This window comes from Oenanthe melanoleuca, chromosome Z, assembly GCF_029582105.1.
Source record: "Oenanthe melanoleuca isolate GR-GAL-2019-014 chromosome Z, OMel1.0, whole genome shotgun sequence".
Taxonomy (NCBI): Eukaryota; Metazoa; Chordata; class Aves; order Passeriformes; family Muscicapidae; genus Oenanthe; species Oenanthe melanoleuca.
Genome location: NC_079362.1, coordinates 67,717,214 through 67,734,715, shown reverse-complemented (window position 1 = coordinate 67,734,715; position 17,502 = coordinate 67,717,214). Strand labels below are relative to the sequence as shown.

Here is a 17,502-nt window from a genome sequence, read left to right as displayed (position 1 = left end):
GTTCAGGCTGTTCCCTCGGATCCTGCTGCTGTGTTCCACAGAGAAGACATCAGTGCATAATCCTCCATTTCCCCTCAGGAGGAAATTGCGATGAGGGTCCGAACGAAGGAGACCCCAGACAGGCTGGGAAGAGGGATGGAAGAAGGAGACGAAACAGCACACAGCTCTCCTTGGCTCTCACCGTTTTATTTGCAGACACAATTTTCACAGCTGCCCGGAGCCCCGTGCCATCCTCGGACAGCAAATGATGCACACCTCCCCCAACTCCCGATTAATTAATTAATTATGCAATTTAACAACGGAGCAACGCCTCCCTGCCTGCCTCACGGGGTTGGTCGTGCCGTACCCAGGGTGCCAGGTGAACAAGCACAGACACCTTGCCTGTTTTGGAGGGTTTTTTGAAAGGAAAAAGGCTCTGCTTCCCAGCAGAGAGTTGAGCATGGTTTCCACCTTCCAGGTGTAGCTCCTGGATGTGAATGAAAGCATTGACAGCCAGATATGTAGATACCCAGGAAAGTGTAGCACCATGCCGCATGCAGAGCTCCCAGGTTGCTTTCCACAACTGGGTCCATCCCCTTTTTTTTCCCCCAAATGAGGGACTGAGGTACAAAGAGGTTAATAAAAAATAAAACAACAATCTTGCTCCAAGCCATGTGGTGCACTGAATGAGGGATCAGAGGAGAAAGCAGGGCTCTCCCTCCCCTCACACTGGCACTGATGCCTCCCAAGGGGAAGGGGGGGACATGCACACCGAGACTGGGACTGTGCCTTGGCATAAAAAAGCAGCCAGAAGAGTTTAGGGAAAACCAGAGAGGTGGGACAGAGGAATGGCTGCAGGAACAGGGCTGGAGCAAGCCCTGGGCTCCCTGTAACAGTGCCATCCCTTGGGAGCTGTGTTAGTCCCATGGACCAGAGCTGCAGGTGCTCCCAACACTCACAACCTCTTCACAGTGGCTGCAGCTTTTGGTCATTATTTTCTAGGCAGCGAAAAAGAGACACAACTGAATTTTTGTTCTGTGCCAGGACCATGGGACACACCATGAGCCTGAGCCATGGAAGTTTCCCAATGGCTCTCCCCTGCCAAGAAACACATGCACAACATTTGCAAAGCCCAAAGTGCAGAAAGATTGTGGAGTGCAGGACGAAAACTGCTCAGCTGAGCACTCAGTTGTCCCCTGTCACACTCAGCCCAGGGACACAGGGATCAGAAATAAACTGCCTGGAATAACTCATCTAGGAGAGCCAAGCAGGCCCCTACAACCTCTTTGGAGAGATGTGGGGCAAAACCCACTCCCCAGCACACCAGATTCCCAAAGAGCCTTGGTTTGGACTAGGAGGCAACCCCCTCCTGGGGTTTTAAGCCAACATAGCCCTGTGTGCTATAGCATCAGCAGCATGATTTGCTTCCAAGGTCACCAGGCTCTAGACTGGCACTAACTCTGTAATCCCCAGCATGCTCAGAAGAATGGCAGCCAAACAGTCAGCTTGACAGCAACTGAGGAAGGCTGACAAAGACTGAAACAGTCAGTGAAGAGAAGCAAGAGCATCTCCAGCCCTTGGAAAACTCATCTTCGTGAATCTGAAATCTTTGGTGTAGCAGCCAGTCTGCCGTGTCCGAGCAGCCAGTACTCCGTGGCATCTCTGCAGTGACAATGATATACTTGCAGCTCTTCTACTGCAAGTTTTGTTTAGTCTCTGGTGAGATAAGTGTGTCCTTTGATAACACTACAGCTCTGCTGCTCCCTCTGCTCTTCCTGGTCTCCTGAGACCATGAGCCCACACATGGCAGAGGGGTGAGGAGAGGATGCCAAAGCCTCGTGTGAGTGCTCCAACCACAAAGAGTGGGCATGGGAAGGCTCAGCTGCACTGGAGTGACCAGTGAAAAAAGGAACAAGTCCCAGAGATGGAAGCCAAGGGGCCTGGGTGGCAGCTGTGGGGACGTCAGGGGCCAGTCCTACACTACCAGTGACCACAGGCACAAGTACAGGCAGGCAGAAAGCTCCTGAACAGGTTATGAGGTTACAAGCCCAATTTGAGGTCCAGCCTTGGGGTTTAGCAACATGTGTTATCCAGATTAACCTCACACCAAATGAAAACTTACTGGGTAACTGCCACCTTCACCCCCTTCCTCCTCCCCATATTGATGCTCCACTCATTCCTTCAGAAGCATACAGCCACCAGGGAGTCAGCTTTCAGCAAATAACCTATTTTTAAGGCTGTGACTGCCTAAGCCCATTTTAATTGCGGGCTGATGCACTCCTGTAGCTTCCAGCTTCCCTCATTGTTTGCACTACCCCTTCCTTGTCCTAGCCCTGGTGTTGTGCATTCAGGCAGTGAGGCAGGCCAGGGTGTGATGCCAGCTAAAAACCAGACCCTAGTTGTGTCAGGTGAATCTGAGCAGGACCACAGAGCAGAGGACATGACAGGCTGAGGTAGCAGAGCACAGCCAGCTAATCAGGAGCAGGTCAGGCAATGGAAATCTAGTATTAGAACAGTTTAATCCTCCCTGGAATTGCATATGAACACCTGAGCAGGCATTTTGCAGGGGCAAAATACAAAATTCCACCTGCCCTCAAGAGCCACAGCAACTGGGCACTTGGGAAAAACAGCAAGAAATGAAATAATGAGAGAGATTTTCCTTGGGACTCTGCAGGGCAGAGGAGAGGAAGAGCCTGGAGTTATGCTAACAGTCTGCAGTAAGGAACTTCAACAGGGGCAGTCATGGTGCATGAGTTAAAAATTAATGGGATTGGGCAAATAGCATTGCAGAAATCCCAGGCAAGCAGTCCTTGTCTCTTTTCAGAGAGGAAGGAGACAAAAGGTTTCATAGCACCAAGTAATGCCACACAGTGGTTGAGGGTAGTAAGGGATCCCAGCTCCAATGGAAATTGCAGGAGGAATTGAGCTGGGATGTGGCCAGGCACCATGGTCACCACCCTCCATCTGTGCCCATAAAGAAAAAAACACCATGTCTCCTGACTGTGAGCAGTCAAGGGCATGTTTGGCATAGCTTACTTGTGGCATGAAGTCTCACAGAGAATGCCAAGGCCAAGAGGGAGACAAGCCCCAAACACAGAATCATGGATGTGATTGACTGCACCTGGTCCATAGCACCCAGCACACACACTGACACCAGTAAGTTAAACCACTTCCCAAAACAACTGGTGACTGCTCCAGCCTTTCAAGTGGCTCTGGAGCTCACACCAAGGTTACTCCTGCAGCTGGGACAACTTCTCAAGGCTCCCCTTCCCTACTGGCCAGGCCCAGTATGGTGTTAGCCCATATTCTGTCACTACATCCTCCTGGCATCTTAACTGTTCAGTCAACAGCCAGCATGCAGCAGCACACACCCAGGAAGAAATCAAGAGCCTTGGTTGCTATCACCCACCCCACAGGGACCCTAACAGGTTAAGAACAAAGTGGGTAATTTCTGGATCATGCACACAGCTGTCCTTGCTACAACTGGCCCAAGCCAAGCCTGTTGTACAAGGCAGCCCAGAGTGCTCCCCACTGCACTTCCCAGGGCTGAAGGGAACCATGGAAGTGGGAGTGTAGGGCAAGAGAAGCCCCACTACAGAGCAACTGACTGGCTTTACACAGGAGTAGCTGCCACCGAGGCTCCAGGAACCATCAGCATGGAACCATGTGCAGTGTGATTCCAGTGTGAAAACTGAGCACATGAAAACAAGTGGTGGCTGTGGGACATTCCCTCCTCTTCCAACCCTGCCCTCCTCAGCAGGCCCCAACCTGTGAAGTCTTTGCACAGTCAAGGTGACACCTTGCTGGCTGCTGAAGCCTACCAGCTGCACATTGTGGCAGGTGTCAGAAAAGTAGCAGCAAGACCCCATTGGTGTTTCTCCAGAGGAGCACTTCAGGACTCTGGCTTCTTGGGCTCCTGCAGCAGAGCCCTCCTGCTGCCAGCAAAGGCCCAGCGAGAGCTCTGGCCTCCCCTGCTGAGAAACACCATCCCCTGAGCCAGGAACAGTTGGCTCCAGTCCTTTAGTTCAGCACAGCGGCAGGGAGCTGGGGACAACCCCTGACTGCTGTCGGCAGGCACTGTTTGCTGGCGGCTCGTGTGTCCCTCCCAGCCCGAGAGAGGCCAGGAGGCAACCACAGCCTGGGCCGACGAGCAGGTCAGGCTCCTCACGTCTCCAGGCTACCTCAGGCGAAGCTGGCTGAACCAGGTGCTGACGGCACAGTCCACACGCATCACCAGGGAGATCCCCAGCAAGAGGCAGATGCTGCTTACCACAAAGCCCAGCGACTCAAAGAGGAACCTGCAGGCACAACAGATGCAGTTAAGGATATGACAGCTAGCATGACTACAAAGACAGGCTGTTACCCTCCAGCTGACTGATTTTCCTGACAATGAGAGGCTGGTAGCATCCCACATCCTAAAACCTAAATTACATGTACTCCCCAGAAGCTGCTGCCTGAAACCTGTAAGCCAAGGACTCGTCTAGTTTAGAGGCCACTCAGGACCTACTGATTCAGGAGGGATTGTGAATCCCTCAGAGGCTGAGGCTGCCCTTTGCACCGACTAGTTCAAAGGCTTGCTGATTCAGCATTTCTGGGTTTATCCCTTCTGGTCTGGTATCCTTTGGCTCTCTGAACATTTTCAGCTTCCAGGTGAGCCCTGTGTGTCCTTGGAAAATAAAATGAGGAGAAACTTCTAGGCTCTAGCTCAAGTCTAGCTTCTGAATTTCGAGCAGGAACTAGTTAGGGACATTCCTACTATCACTAGTAGGCAATGAGTCAGAAGATCTCTTCCAACATTACTGTCTGTGAACTCTAGTCAAAGTGTCAAGTGTATGAGTCTTAACCCAGCATCAGAGCAACTCCTGGGACTTACTTTGGGGCAAAGACCTTCCAAACCATGAGGTGTCTCCTGAGGATCATAGCTGCACAAACACAGGCCAGAAGCTGTGGAAAAGATCAGGAAAAACAAGTTAAAAATTACTTTGGAGAGATCTCCTGGGCAACTAGGTTCACATCTGAAGGTGGTACTAAACTGCACATGCCTGACAGACCGGCACATCACACACCAGGAATGAGCAACCTGAAGTTAAAGAGGACTCCCTTCCAAGATGCCCTCAAGTTAGGAAACACAAGCAGCTTGGGCTACATGCAGGCCCTTGTGGGTCCAGGCTGGGGCAGCACAGGGGAGGATTCACACTGTGGCTAACCTGACCTACTATTTCACTGAGAGCAGCCCACTGCTGCTCTCCTGCTGCAGGGCTTGCCCCTCCCCTTGCACTATCTCTGATCTGACAACACAGGAGAATGATTTGAAGATACATTCACTTGTTTCACAGGATTAAAATTTCTTGTGTTTAGTTCCCTGTATCATCACAGCACATATGAATACTAGAACTGGTGTGAGACAGGAATGCAAAGGAGGACAGACAGTAGGATTACAGCAGCCACAGCTCCTGAGCAGACTTTCACACTCATACATGTGGGTATGAAAAGCATCCTATTCTGTATAGTAGCTTCCATGCTGGAGCCCTTCTCAAAGCACAGAGCAAATTGCATGGCTGAGAAGGGACCTGCTCTTCCACCTGCAAACAGACACTCCACCACTGGGCCTGTCTGTGTCATGGCTGACCCCTTTCTCTCATCAGAGTGCCCCAATTATCACAGCACACCAATTTCTTCCTAGACAGCCTTTCCCACAGCCACCGTGCCTCTGCCCATACCTGTGCCCCAAGGACAAAGAGGTACTTCAATCCCAGCCGCAACAGAGCGGTGGAGAACTGCTCTGGAGACTCCCGCAGCCTCATTTCCATCATGCGCTCCTCCACCTCCTGCAGCTCCTCCCGGGACTCCTTCTTGGGCTTCTTCCTCTGGGAGCTGGACATCTCACACACAAAAGGCCACAGCAGGAGCAGCGGGCAGCCAACTACCTCAAGGACAAAGGCACATGAAGTTACTGGAGCCCAGGAGGTGAGGAGCAGCCTAGGCTCTGCCATCCTGCCCTGGATGTGCAGGAAGCACATACCCCAGCTCCAGGCCAGGCTGCTGCGGTCCCACAAGGGGAACAGCAAGGATGCTGTTGCTCCAGTGAGTGCTGGAGCCTTTACTACCTCGTGCTCAAGCTGCAGAGCCCCAGGCAAGGCACTACAGTGAGTTGTGTCTGCTTAGGCTCCAAAGCCCAGGAAGAAATTGATTTACCTGCAAAGAGGATATGGGAGGCAAAGGTATTGGCGCCCACCAGGACAGCAGGCAGCAGGTTTGTGCTGTGATCAAGGTGGAAGCCAACAAAGGCAGCATTCCAGTGGATGGCTGGAAAGATAGGCTGGTGGCCTGTGGAATAGAAGAACTGTGAAGCAGCCAGGAGCCAGGAGATGACTGCATACCACGGCACTGAAAACAGCTCTGAGAAAATAAAAGACAAAAACAGAGGCAGGGGTTGGGAATATCAGTATCAAAGAACAAGACAGGTCCATGGTCAAAAAAAACCTAGTGACCTTTTTTCCCAGGTTCCCTTTCCATGCTGGCTCTTTTAAGAGACAGCAAACAGCCCAGCTCCCCCCAAAGATACAGCAAGGGGCCAGCATTCCTTTTGCTGGTGCCAGTAGCCTTGCAACTGCACTCTGTCAGCACCAGTGGGGTTTGGTGACTGCTCACACCCTGGGAAGAAGAGAGCTCCTTTCCCTGACCCAAGACACTCCTCCTCCTTCCACGTTCACATCCCTGCTGCAAGAATCTTTCTTCCTCTAGAGGATTTTATCAGCGCTAGAAAAGCCAAGACTATTCTGAAGATTAGTGCACCAGTATTTCCCAACTAGAAACTAGATCCTGCTTCTCCCACTGGAATTAAGGCAAGGTCACTGCAGGTGAGGCCCAGGTCACACACCCAGTGGTTGCTCTCCTGAGCCCAGACTCACCAGCATCTCCGGCAAGGCCTCTGGCACATGTGTGGATGTGCAGCAGCACAAAGGCCTCCACGAAGAGGAGCAGGAAGGCAAAGCTCAGCCGCTCACTGTGCAGAAGCATCAAGAGGAAACCCAGGAGGGTGAGGGCTATGACCAGGGCTGCCGAGTACACGCTGCCCAGCCCATATGCTGCAACAGTGGCCCTGCAGCTGCCCCGCTCCAGCCGGCTCTTCTGAGACTCCTGCATCCTCTTGTAGATCTGAGGGATGACGTGGAGGAAGTCGACTTCAGAGCCAGGGACCCCCAGGTAGGGAGTGACAATGGATCCTGCCGACTCCCGTGTGTCCTTTGCAAACACCGTCATGGGATTGCACAGCAGGAGCAGCAATCCTACAGATGCTAGTCCATAGACAGCCCTGGGAAAGACAACAACTGCAACCTGCACCAGCTCCTGCAGCTTGCCAAGAGAGTCATCAGCACTGGAGGCAACAGCCCAGTAGCAGGCAATGCAGAGGACCACCAGTGGGAAACCCCAGCGCACGAAGAGCACGAGGGGGCCCGAGCTGTTCAAGTTGCCGTAGTGCCTTAGCCAGCTCTGCACTGCATACACCAGCCCTGCCAGTAAGGCCACGCACAGGAGGTAGAAGAGGTTCTTGGCCCGTGTGTTTTTCAGGCTAGCAAGCGGAGAGAGGAAAAGAGAGGGCCGGCACTGAGGGATTTCTTCGCGGCACTGGTGGAAGAAGCTGGAGAGGCGCACGCAGACCAGGAACATGGCCACGAGGCACAGCAGGTACCAGATTTCTCTCCGGTAAGAAGAAAAGCCAAGGAGCTGCTGCTTGGGACCTTCTGGCACAGTCAGGCGACCATCCCAGTGGAGCTTCCCTACTAGCAACATCACCAGCGAGGCCAGCAGGAACGGGGCCACCCGTGCCTCGGCCACAACAAAGCTGTCGGAGAACATAGCTCCACAGCGGAAGAACAGAATGCCCATGGGGAAGGCCAGCCCCAGCCACGCGTGCAGCCTCTGCCTCAGGCCACCACTGGCCAAGGGTGGCTGGCTGCCTGTCAAACGGGCTCTCTTGAGATGCTGGCCCCACCAGTGCCAGAAAAAACCCAGCTGAGAAGCAGCGGCTGCCCACGACGACACCAGGAGCAGATCCAGCCCCTCCTGGGTGAAAACGTGAACCAGCCATAGCAGAGCAGCCCCCACAGGGCCCCAGAAGAGCGGGTAGAGGAGGCAGCTGCGACAGAAAGATTGTGAGGATGTGGCCAGCTCTGAGGCCATGTAGCAGAGCAAGCAGGAAGAAGCAATCAGGATGCAGCCCCCCACCATACGCAGGGGGTGGAAGCGGGCCCAGGACTGGGTGCACACAGCCCGTGCCTCCCGCAAGTAGTGCTGGAAGCGACTGATGAGGCTTCCCAGCCTCGGCTCGAGCTCCGGAGGCACCGTCATCCCCTGCACCTGGGTCAGGAGCTGCGTGTGCTCTTCCACAGCACTGGAGAAGAGCTCCTGCAGGTGCTGAAGCTGCTCTGCTGGCAGGTCCTGTGCCACCAGCGAGTAGGACTGCAGGAAGCGATCCACCTACAGGAGAGAAGACATAGGATCAGACAGCAGCACTGAGAAAACCGGGAATGGGATTCACTGCTTCACACTGCCCCTCCATAATAGAAACAACCCCAATTTACAAAACCCTGCCAGGGCAGACCTGCTCCCAGCCACACCACCCAGGGCTGGTCACACAAATCCAGGACGTCACCCTCAGGAAACTCAATCTCTCTGCCAAACCAACATCCCTCTCAAGTGATGCATCCATAAAGACAGACAAAATGATTCCTGCAGCTACACCTCTGCTAATACTGTGCATCACTAAGGGCCATATAATAGAGTCTTTGCAATAAGGCAAATGTTCTCCAGAAGGTCAAGCCATTACTCTTACTGATTTGTTAATCTGCACCCCATGTTGTGCTTCGTGGTTTTGTCTGAGGAAAAATACATTAAAAAATTTATAGTGGATGAAAGCAAACTGCTTCCCTTTCTTCAATACTAACACATTAATACACTGCACCATAGCTTAAGGAAAGCTCATTATTTTTGCTTTTCACTTCAAGAGGACATGAACAGAGCAGCTACAATCCCAAAGTCATAGAAGAAGTATTACAGGGGCATTAGCAGGGCAGAGCACTGGCACACACATCCATTTGCTTAGCAGTGTAGGTCTTCTCCAGTCCTGAAATGTACCTGTAACTTCACACACCTTCCACTTGCCTCAGAGCACAGTCAGCATCAGTTTGCCCCTGCCCAAGGAAGGCAGACCCAGGCACTGGCTCTCTCACAGGCCTCCCTGGAGGGGAAGAAGCCACGGCTTCTTCAACACCACCGTTATGGAGCCAGAAACCTCCTCAAACAATGAGTGCAAATATTTAAACAGGCACAACTTGATAATGCTAATTCCTAACAAATGATGATTGATATCCTCAGTGATTAATGGACACTAACATACAGTATGATCTTTAAATCTCAAAGCACTCTGCTTCTCTATAATTACAGAGCTGAATATTTCTGTCTTCCCATCAGCAATCATTCTCTCCACCTCCTCACTGGCTTGTACCAGTGGTGTCCAACTGGCACTCCAAGGAGCTGGCTGGGCACTGGAGGAGTCATTCCTATGTTCCCAGCAATCCAGAGTCCCTCAAAGGCAGACTGGCCCTTAGCCGAGATACATGCTTTGCAATGCCTGTGGCTAATCTGGCTCTGTAGCATGACCAGAGCCACAACAGATGGCCCTGACACCAGACAGGCTTGCACTTAACCTGCTCCACTGCCAAGGTGTCTTTTATACCTGGTGTAGAGACTCTCATTCAAATTTGTCAATCCGCTCCTGGGGTTCTGTATTTTGTTGCACTTTGTGTAAATTGCTTCTTCAGTATCCTACTTTAGTATTACCTGTTACATGGTAATTTTTTTAAATTTGGACTTTCATTCTTTCACATATCTAGAACAGTTTATTTGTTAACATTGTTTCTCTTTAAAAACTGAAGCAGCATCAAAATCTCCCCTTTTACTTCAAATCACTACACTTGGCTCTGCTTATCTTTAGACTTGAGGAACCAGCATCTCCTATTACCTAATCCATTTCTGACCATCTGGGTCCAACCATCCTCCACCTTCCCAGACAGTATTTTCCATACCACAGCACTAAACAGGCGGTTTTCCTTTCTGTTTAGGAAAAATGAGGTTGTCTCACTGTAAGGATGTAATGCTTCAAAGGAAAATAACAGCATATCACCATCTCACCTCCACCTAACAGAAGATGTTTGTGCTTAAAAATCCATTCCTTCCCCACTCTAGTTCAATGGGAGGCCTACCACAGGCCGTACCTGCTTGGCATTGATGTGATAGACTGAGAGCTGCTGCAAGGCTGCAGATACAGCATCACCATCCCCAGCGAACAGCTCGGCCATCACCTCTCCAATATTACTGTAGGGGATGGGCACCCCCAGCAGCAGGGCCACAGTGGGCACCAGGTTCACTTGGGGAATGGTCTCAGGCTCCTGGAGAGACAAGGGAGGAAACAGAAATTCAGAGAGAACACAGCAATGCAGCTTTTCACTCATGTGAGAGGACAGTGAGGAAGACATCCTGTTCAAAGGTGAATCCAGGCAGAGGCAAAGCTTTGTTCTCCCAAGGATTCTGTGGTGACAGGCATGCCTGCTGGGAACTGCAGGTTGATGGGGAAGGCACTAGTTGTCAGCTCATGTGGCCCCACACAAGCACACCCCATAGCTGTAGTGACATGAACATGCATTCCAAACACTTCAGTCCTCTGCATTCTGTGTCAGCCCTTCCACTGTTCCCTTGACACAAGGTGACAGATCCCCCCACTCCTCTCAATCAAGGTGAAAAGGCTGGAAAGCAGCAATATGGAAAGAGACCTGGAGGTAGTGGTTGATGAAAAGTTGAATGTGACTCAGCCCTGGTCTGAAGGGACATCCCTGTCCTGGGGGCATCAGGGACAGCATAGCCAGCTGGAGAAGGGATGGGATTGTCCGGCTCTGCTCTGCACTGGGGTGGCCTCAAGTGCTGGGGCCAGTTTTAGGCACCACAATATAAGGTGTTAAGCTAGTTGGAAGCATCCAAATGACAGCCAGGAGGTTGATGAAGGGTCTGGAGGGGCAGCCGTGTGAGGGGTGGCTGAAGACATTTGGTCTGTTCAGCTGGGAGGAGACAGAGGGGAGATCTCCTGGTGGTCTTCAGCATCCTAACCAGGTGAAGAAAAGGGTCAGGCACTGATCTCTTCCCTGTGATAACCAGTGACAGGACCTGAGGGAATGGTGTGAAGGTGTGTCAGGAGAGATTTAGGTTGGATAGTGGGAAAAGGTTCTTCACCCAGGGGATGGTTGGGCACTGGAACAGGCTCCCCAGGGAAGTGGTCACAGCACCAAGCCTCTCAGAGTTCAAGATGTGTTTGGACAAAGCTCTTAGGAACACGGTGTGACCCTTGGGGTGTCCTGTGCAGGGCCAGGAGTTAGACTTGATGATCTTAATGCATCCCTTCCAACTCAGCTTATTCCATGATTCTATGACAGACTCTCCATTCCTCTCAGTCTGAAAAATCCCAGTCAAACTGTTACTCTGTAATTCCAGGATGCAGTTTTCAGGCACCAACTCAGGCAGTGATAGCTAAGAATCACCTCTCACCTCTGGAGGGCCACTGCCAAACAGGGGTGTCCTGCTGTACACAAACAGTGCTGCATTGACTTCCTTCTCGCTGTCGCCACCATGGTCTCCAGTTTCTGTCATGCCATGGTCCCCAGCCACCAGAAGAAGAGTGTCATTCCCCAGGTGATCCACCAAGGACCTGTCACCGAGATAAGGAAGGTCAGCTCCTCCCTGGGCAAGGGCTTCACTGGTCTAGGTGGAAGAGGACATCTCCCCAGCAAGCCTGCCTGCACTATAGAGGTGAAGCCTACTAAAGGATATGAGCAAAAATAAATGCTGATGCAGAACTGTAACAAGCCAGGGATCAGTGTATTTTGAATTGTTGCGTTAAAACCTGAAATGCAGAGAAATTTCAGTTGCTTTTAAGTTCTGAAAATTCAGAGCACTAAGACAGAGTGGACCACTGTTGCTTGGGTTCTCAGTGAACAGCGCCTTTACGGATCTTGACAAATTGCAATTCAGAAGAAAGGCTCCTGACAAAAACAAAATTTTAGACTGCTTCTATTTGGGTCATGTATCATGTTATGTGAGCCATCTCCCACTTCAAAGGAAAAAAGCAGGGATTAATTCCTGAAGGATGCAGTAGGTGTGACACCGTATATGCTGTGCTCTCAGATACAGCAGGGCAAGTTACCAACTCCTTCTAGAAGCAAAACTTAAAGTAGTCTTCAAAGTAGAATAATTTATTCTTAGAAGTAGAATCAAAAGTTGCAGCATTTTAGGTTGAGACACATCTGCATAACTGAAATTTCTGGATCCCATCCTGCCCTCTAACTCAAAGATACAGCTCATGGTTCTGTGTGGTAGATGCAGCAGCACTCATTCCCTAGCCAGGATTCTCCATCTGCTTTTCAAATGTTAGCCAGACCTCAGTGGGGCAATCTCCATGTTAAAAGATCCACCTCCACGGAAAGAGTGAGGCTCAGCTGTGCTCCAGCTACACTACCATGGTTTGGTAGAGAATCAAGACGTGAAGGCAGGCTTACTTATGAAACCACATCTCTCAACACTCATCTATGCAAGAAATACTTGCATAGCTGAGCTTCCAGCTGCTGCTGCTCAAAGCTGTTTTCCATGTTAACAGGCTCAGTAAGCATTCCCTGTTGCCCCTGCATCTGTCAATTCCCTGGGAAGATCCCACCAGTCTGGCTGAAGGAAGAGGCCAGCTAGCAGCCCTTCAGCACCACACTAATCACCTGAGCATCTCATTCATCTGGGTCAGCTTCTTTGCCATCTCGGGATGGTCGGGTCCGTGTTTGTGCCCACAGTGGTCCACGCCGAGAAAGTGAGCAATCAGCACATCCCATTCACCACTGTCCACTGCAGAACAAAACCACACTTATCACGCACCAGCCTGGAATTCTAAATCAGGAGCCCTCTGCCAGAATTTCCTAGTTGCCTCTGGATACTGCTGTTTCTTGCCCTCCTGCCACTGTCACTGCCAGCTCTCGAGGAAATTGATGCAGGTTTTAAGTGCAACATACTCTTGGCCAGAAGTTCCTGGGTGCAATGGACAGTGACCTCAAAACTTGGCCAACATCCCAGGATCCCTGTTTTTTTCTCTCCATTCCTCAGGAGGGGAACAGTACAATGTCACCCATCTCAAACTGCCACAGACTGAGCTAAAACAAAGATATACTCAGAAAAAAGAGAACCCAGAACTCCCATCCTTCCCTGGAGATATTTTAGGTTGGACCATCAATATGCCCTTCTACACCCCACCCAGGATTGGGCATATCACACCAACACAGTCTATAGTTGAAAGTTACCCTCTGCTTCAGTGCCTTGACAACGTATTTGAAGTTAAATGATGAATGCACACAGGGCATACAGACTTACCTGTGAAAGGCCACTACACTCCTGATTTGCTTAGATTCATACACAGAAAAATGAAAGAGCATTTCCCTTGGTCCTAGGACTGCAGGGAGGTGGAAATCACCTAAAATTCACAAACCAATTTCATGCTTCATCTTCTTCCCACGACCAGGAAGCGCTAATGCTTTGCTGAGAGCAGTGCTCTGTCTCAGCCTCCCAACTTGTGTTTTCCCCAGAGCATTGTGTGCCTGCCTAGGCAGTCACATGTCAAAGTTAAGCTGTTCCTCCACGCCCATCCCACCAATGTATTTTGTAAGACAGATGTAAGTCTAACCTCATCCCAAAAAGCTGAATTCTGTCCCAGACAGAGGAAAGCAACAGAAATGGTCTGTGGATTTCAGGAACTGGCTTATCTCTGGAAATTCAGCTAAAGCACTGTAATCTTTGGGAAGCAGTGTGCAACTGCCCAGTGCTGCCTTGTAGCAGAAAAAATCCTTCAGCCCTACCTCGAATTTGCAGTACGATTCCCACATTAGGCCAAAGCTTATCCACACCCTGGTGAAACAACTACTTACCAGTTGGATACAGATGCTGCAGGATCCCATCATCCACAGTGTGAAGATCCTTCACATTAAAAGAAGGGAAGAAATACGAGCGGAAAAACTTCTTTGGGAAGAGTCCTTCCCATGTGTCATCACCCATGAAGACCACTCTCCTTCCTGAGCCAGAGAAAAAGGAACCAATGAGAGATGAGGCCCTCCTGAGTCGTGCTCTTACCACAACAATCCAAAAAAACCTGGGCAGACCCAAGTCAGGAGCAATGGCTCCTCTCCAACCACACTCAAAACTTAAGTTTTTACTAAAAAAAGACCATCTGACTTTGAATACCGGGCAGGACCAGCCCACAAGTATCTCTAAGCCCATGAGTGTCCCCCACACCAAACCCATTTCATAACCTCAGGACTTATTGCTGACCTGTCACCCCTGCAGAAAGACTCTTGGGCCACCACAACACAGGTGGGTACATAGTGCAGCATGAAGCAGACAAAGCCTCACTTGAGGCCTGTGACCCCACTGCAAAATGCAAGGCAGCAGGTGATGGAGTAAAAGATGTGAGTCCTGAGCCCACAATGGTGATGGTGTTCCAGACTTGGAAAAGAGAAGGCAAAAGCACTGATGCTTCCCTCTGCCTTTGCTCTCCTTGCCCTGCCTGCCATCAGCCAGCTGTGTTTCCAGAGAGCCTCTTTAGCCTGGAAGCAGGAACCCTTTTCTCTGAGACCACCACTGTGGCACAGGATTTACTGGTGTATTTTGCCTCAGGTGATTTACTGAAGTTGCCCACCTTGCTCACACAAAATCATATAGTCATTATAGTCATTAGCCCACTCTGAGCCCTGGAGGAAGTCTCCCTGGGAAACAAACCACTGTGGCCTGTCCTCTTCCCTCTACTCCATTATCCCATCATAAAAAGCCCTTTACAGCTGCACCAAACATTCCCCAGCAGCACCAAACTACAATGAAAATGGGATGAGGTTGCTGCCTCACAGCTGCAGGCAGCAGTCCAGGCAAGTTGTCTGCCTGAGGGACACCCCCACAGCACAGCTGGCACCACCTGGCACCACCTGGCACACAGGGCTCCTCCCCTGTCATGTGCTGCCCTTGGCTTCCTGCAGGCATTCCTGCGGGTGACCTTGGGACAAACACCATCAGTGCAGCCACTTTCACCCACTTTCTCACCATCTTTGAAGAAGAAGATGAAGACAAAGTCATGGTCACAGCTACTTCTCACCCCAACCCAAGCTGAAGATGCCCTGCCTGCATGACAATCCTGCCTTAGGTAACTGTTGCTAAGCAGAGGAAAAGAATTAGCTCACAGGCTGGATCTGTTGTAAGCAGTGCCCTTCCCAGGGAGAAAGTAATCAAAGTTTTGAATACAGGTTAAACTGAGCAGAGGTTTGCATGTGCCCAGTCCCAGTGAGCTGCTGCCCTGCCCACACAGAGTCATGGAATGTTAAGAGGTTGGAAGGGACCTTAAAGATCATCCAGTTCCAATTCCCTTCCCATGGGCAGGGACACTTCCCACTAGATCAGGTTGCTCAAGGCTTTATTCAGCCTGGCTTTAAATACTGCCAGGGATGGGGCATCCACAGCCTCCCTGGGATCCTGTTTCAGTGTCTCACCACCATCATAGTGAATAATTTCTTCCTAATCTCTAATGTCAACTTCTCCTCTGACAATCTTCCATTGGTCCTCATTCTATCACTATGGTTCCTGGCAAAGAATTCATTTCCAGCTTCTCTGTAGGCCCCCTTCAGGTACTGGAAGGCTGCTACAACAGCCTCAGTAACAGGATCATCAAGGTTGAAAGAGACCTTCAAAAGTATTCAATTAAATCATCCACCCACTACTATAAACACTAAACCACACCACCCAGCATGAGATCTGGAAGCCTCTTAAGCACCTCCAGGGATGGTGACTCCACCATTTCCCTGGGCAACCTATTCCCATGTCTGTGGAAAAACGTGGGGTTTTTTTAATATCTAGCCTGAAACTCCCCTGGCTGAGCCAAAGGCCAGGAACTCACCGTTCTGGACCAGCTGTGCCAGCAGATTGTCCTCCTGGATGGCGTAGGAGGCGAAGTTGCTGCCCACGTCGATGAAGGTGGGCAGCGAGCCGGTGGTGAGGCCCTTGATGCGCTGCATGGTGGCCGTGGGGGGGTCGGCTCGGAAGCGGTAGAGCCGGGCATGGCGGGGCTGGGAGGTGGCCAGCTGGTGCAGGACACCCAGCTTGTTCTCGTAGGGCAGAGGGCTGGCCTTGGCAGGGTCAAAGTGGGCAAACTCAAAATGAAGGGCGTCAATAATGACGAGCACGGCCTTGGAGAAGCGTTGGGGAGCCCAGCAGGAGCCTGGTGGGAGGCTCTGCCTCTCCCAGGGTGGAGGCACGAGCGGGTCTGAGCAGGAACTGCTGCTGGCAAGCTCGATCCGGGTGAGCAGGAAGCCGCTCATGAAGAGCCCGATACCAGCAAAAAAGAGAAAGCAAACCCAGGCCAGGAAAAGCACCACTGGCCACCGCTGCATCCTAGAGGGAAGGACAGGCAGGCTCAACCCCCGGCGGCTCTGCCTGGGCAAGTACTACTCCCTACCAGCACCCACCTGTGGCGCAACACCTCTGACACCCGCAGTAACCCCCATCAGCCTGGCCTGACTTTACCTGGTCGCACTCCGTGTCCTGGCAACTCCTTGTACCCCGTCCCGAACGGGAGCCGAGCCCTGCTCCCTCCCGAATGCCCAGCACTGCCCAGCGCCTTCTCACCTCCCTTCACACATCCCCAGCCCTTCCCAGTACCCCCATCTCCCTTCACACACCCCCACCTCCCTTCACACATCCCCAGCCCTTCCCAGTACCCGCATCTCCCTTCACACACCCCCACCTCCCTTCACACAGCCCCAGCCTTTCCCGGTACCCTCACCTCCCTTCACACACCCCCATCTCCCTTCACACACCCCCAGCCCTTCCCCCGTACCCCCACCTCCCTTCACACACCCGCAGCTCCTCTCCTGCACCCCGACTCCCGGTCCGCCACTTCGCCCCCGCGCCACTCTTGTGTCCCTGCGCCCTACGCTCTCCTCCAGCCCCCCTCACCCCGCTCCCGTCCCGTCCCACCTGCGGCTCCCGGCGCCCGTCGCTCCCGGAAGCGCCGCTCGTGGCGCCAGCCGCGCTAAAGCGGCACCGCGGGGAGCGGAGCGGGGCCGCGGCGCCCCCTGGCGGCCGGGAGGTCCGGCGCGCCTCCCTTCAGGCAAGGCACACTCATAACGGCGAAAAGTATTGTTTTAATTAATCAGTTAATTAATTAATCGACAGAGGCGCTCCCCGCCCTGTGTTGGGCGTTGTGAGGCGCTCGCTGTAGAGAACACACAGTCACACACTGTAGGGGCAGACTCTCAGCTGACAGAGGAAGGGATGAGGAGAGCAGCTCACACTCCCAGAGAAGTGATGCACTGGGAGAGGCATCCTCCACAGGAGTGGTGTCCCCAAATTCACAGAATCATAAAATGGTTTGGGTTGGAAAGGCACCTTGAAGATCATCTA

General features: G+C 51.9%; 1 protein-coding gene across 3 annotated transcripts; it reads right to left on the bottom strand.

Annotated features, from left to right (window-relative positions):
• Positions 1–167: 167 nt before the first annotated feature.
• PIGO (phosphatidylinositol glycan anchor biosynthesis class O) lies at positions 168–17,140 on the bottom strand. 3 transcript variants are annotated; one of them, XM_056514120.1, is made up of 11 exons: positions 17,077–17,140; positions 15,998–16,491; positions 13,989–14,132; positions 12,795–12,918; positions 11,578–11,737; positions 10,257–10,430; positions 6,891–8,460; positions 6,175–6,378; positions 5,700–5,902; positions 4,853–4,923; positions 168–4,277 (listed from the first exon to the last, which is right to left on the bottom strand). In XM_056514120.1, the coding sequence occupies exons 2-11, from the start codon at positions 16,488–16,490 to the stop codon at positions 4,157–4,159; spliced, it is 3,264 nt and encodes a 1,087-aa protein (XP_056370095.1). In that variant the 5' UTR covers position 16,491; positions 17,077–17,140; the 3' UTR covers positions 168–4,156. The 3 variants fall into 3 exon arrangements, with proteins under 3 accessions (XP_056370095.1, XP_056370096.1, XP_056370098.1); XM_056514121.1 differs by having other exon boundaries at positions 6,175–6,306; XM_056514123.1 differs by lacking the exons at positions 168–4,277; positions 4,853–4,923 and having other exon boundaries at positions 5,779–5,906.
• Between the last annotated feature and the right edge of the window lie 362 nt (positions 17,141–17,502).

Bases quoted from the DNA above. Each gene is read 5' to 3' on its own strand.
- PIGO (XM_056514120.1), bottom strand. From the start codon at position 16,490: ATGCAGCGGTGGCCAGTGGTGCTTTTCCTGGCCTGGGTTTGCTTTCTC. The intron at 12,919-13,988 runs GTAAGTAGTTGT...TTTGTTCTGCAG, and splicing joins GCAGCATCTGTATCCAACTG to TGGACAGTGGTGAATGGGAT. The intron at 11,738-12,794 runs GTGATTAGTGTG...TCTCGGTGACAG, and splicing joins CAGATGAATGAGATGCTCAG to GTCCTTGGTGGATCACCTGG.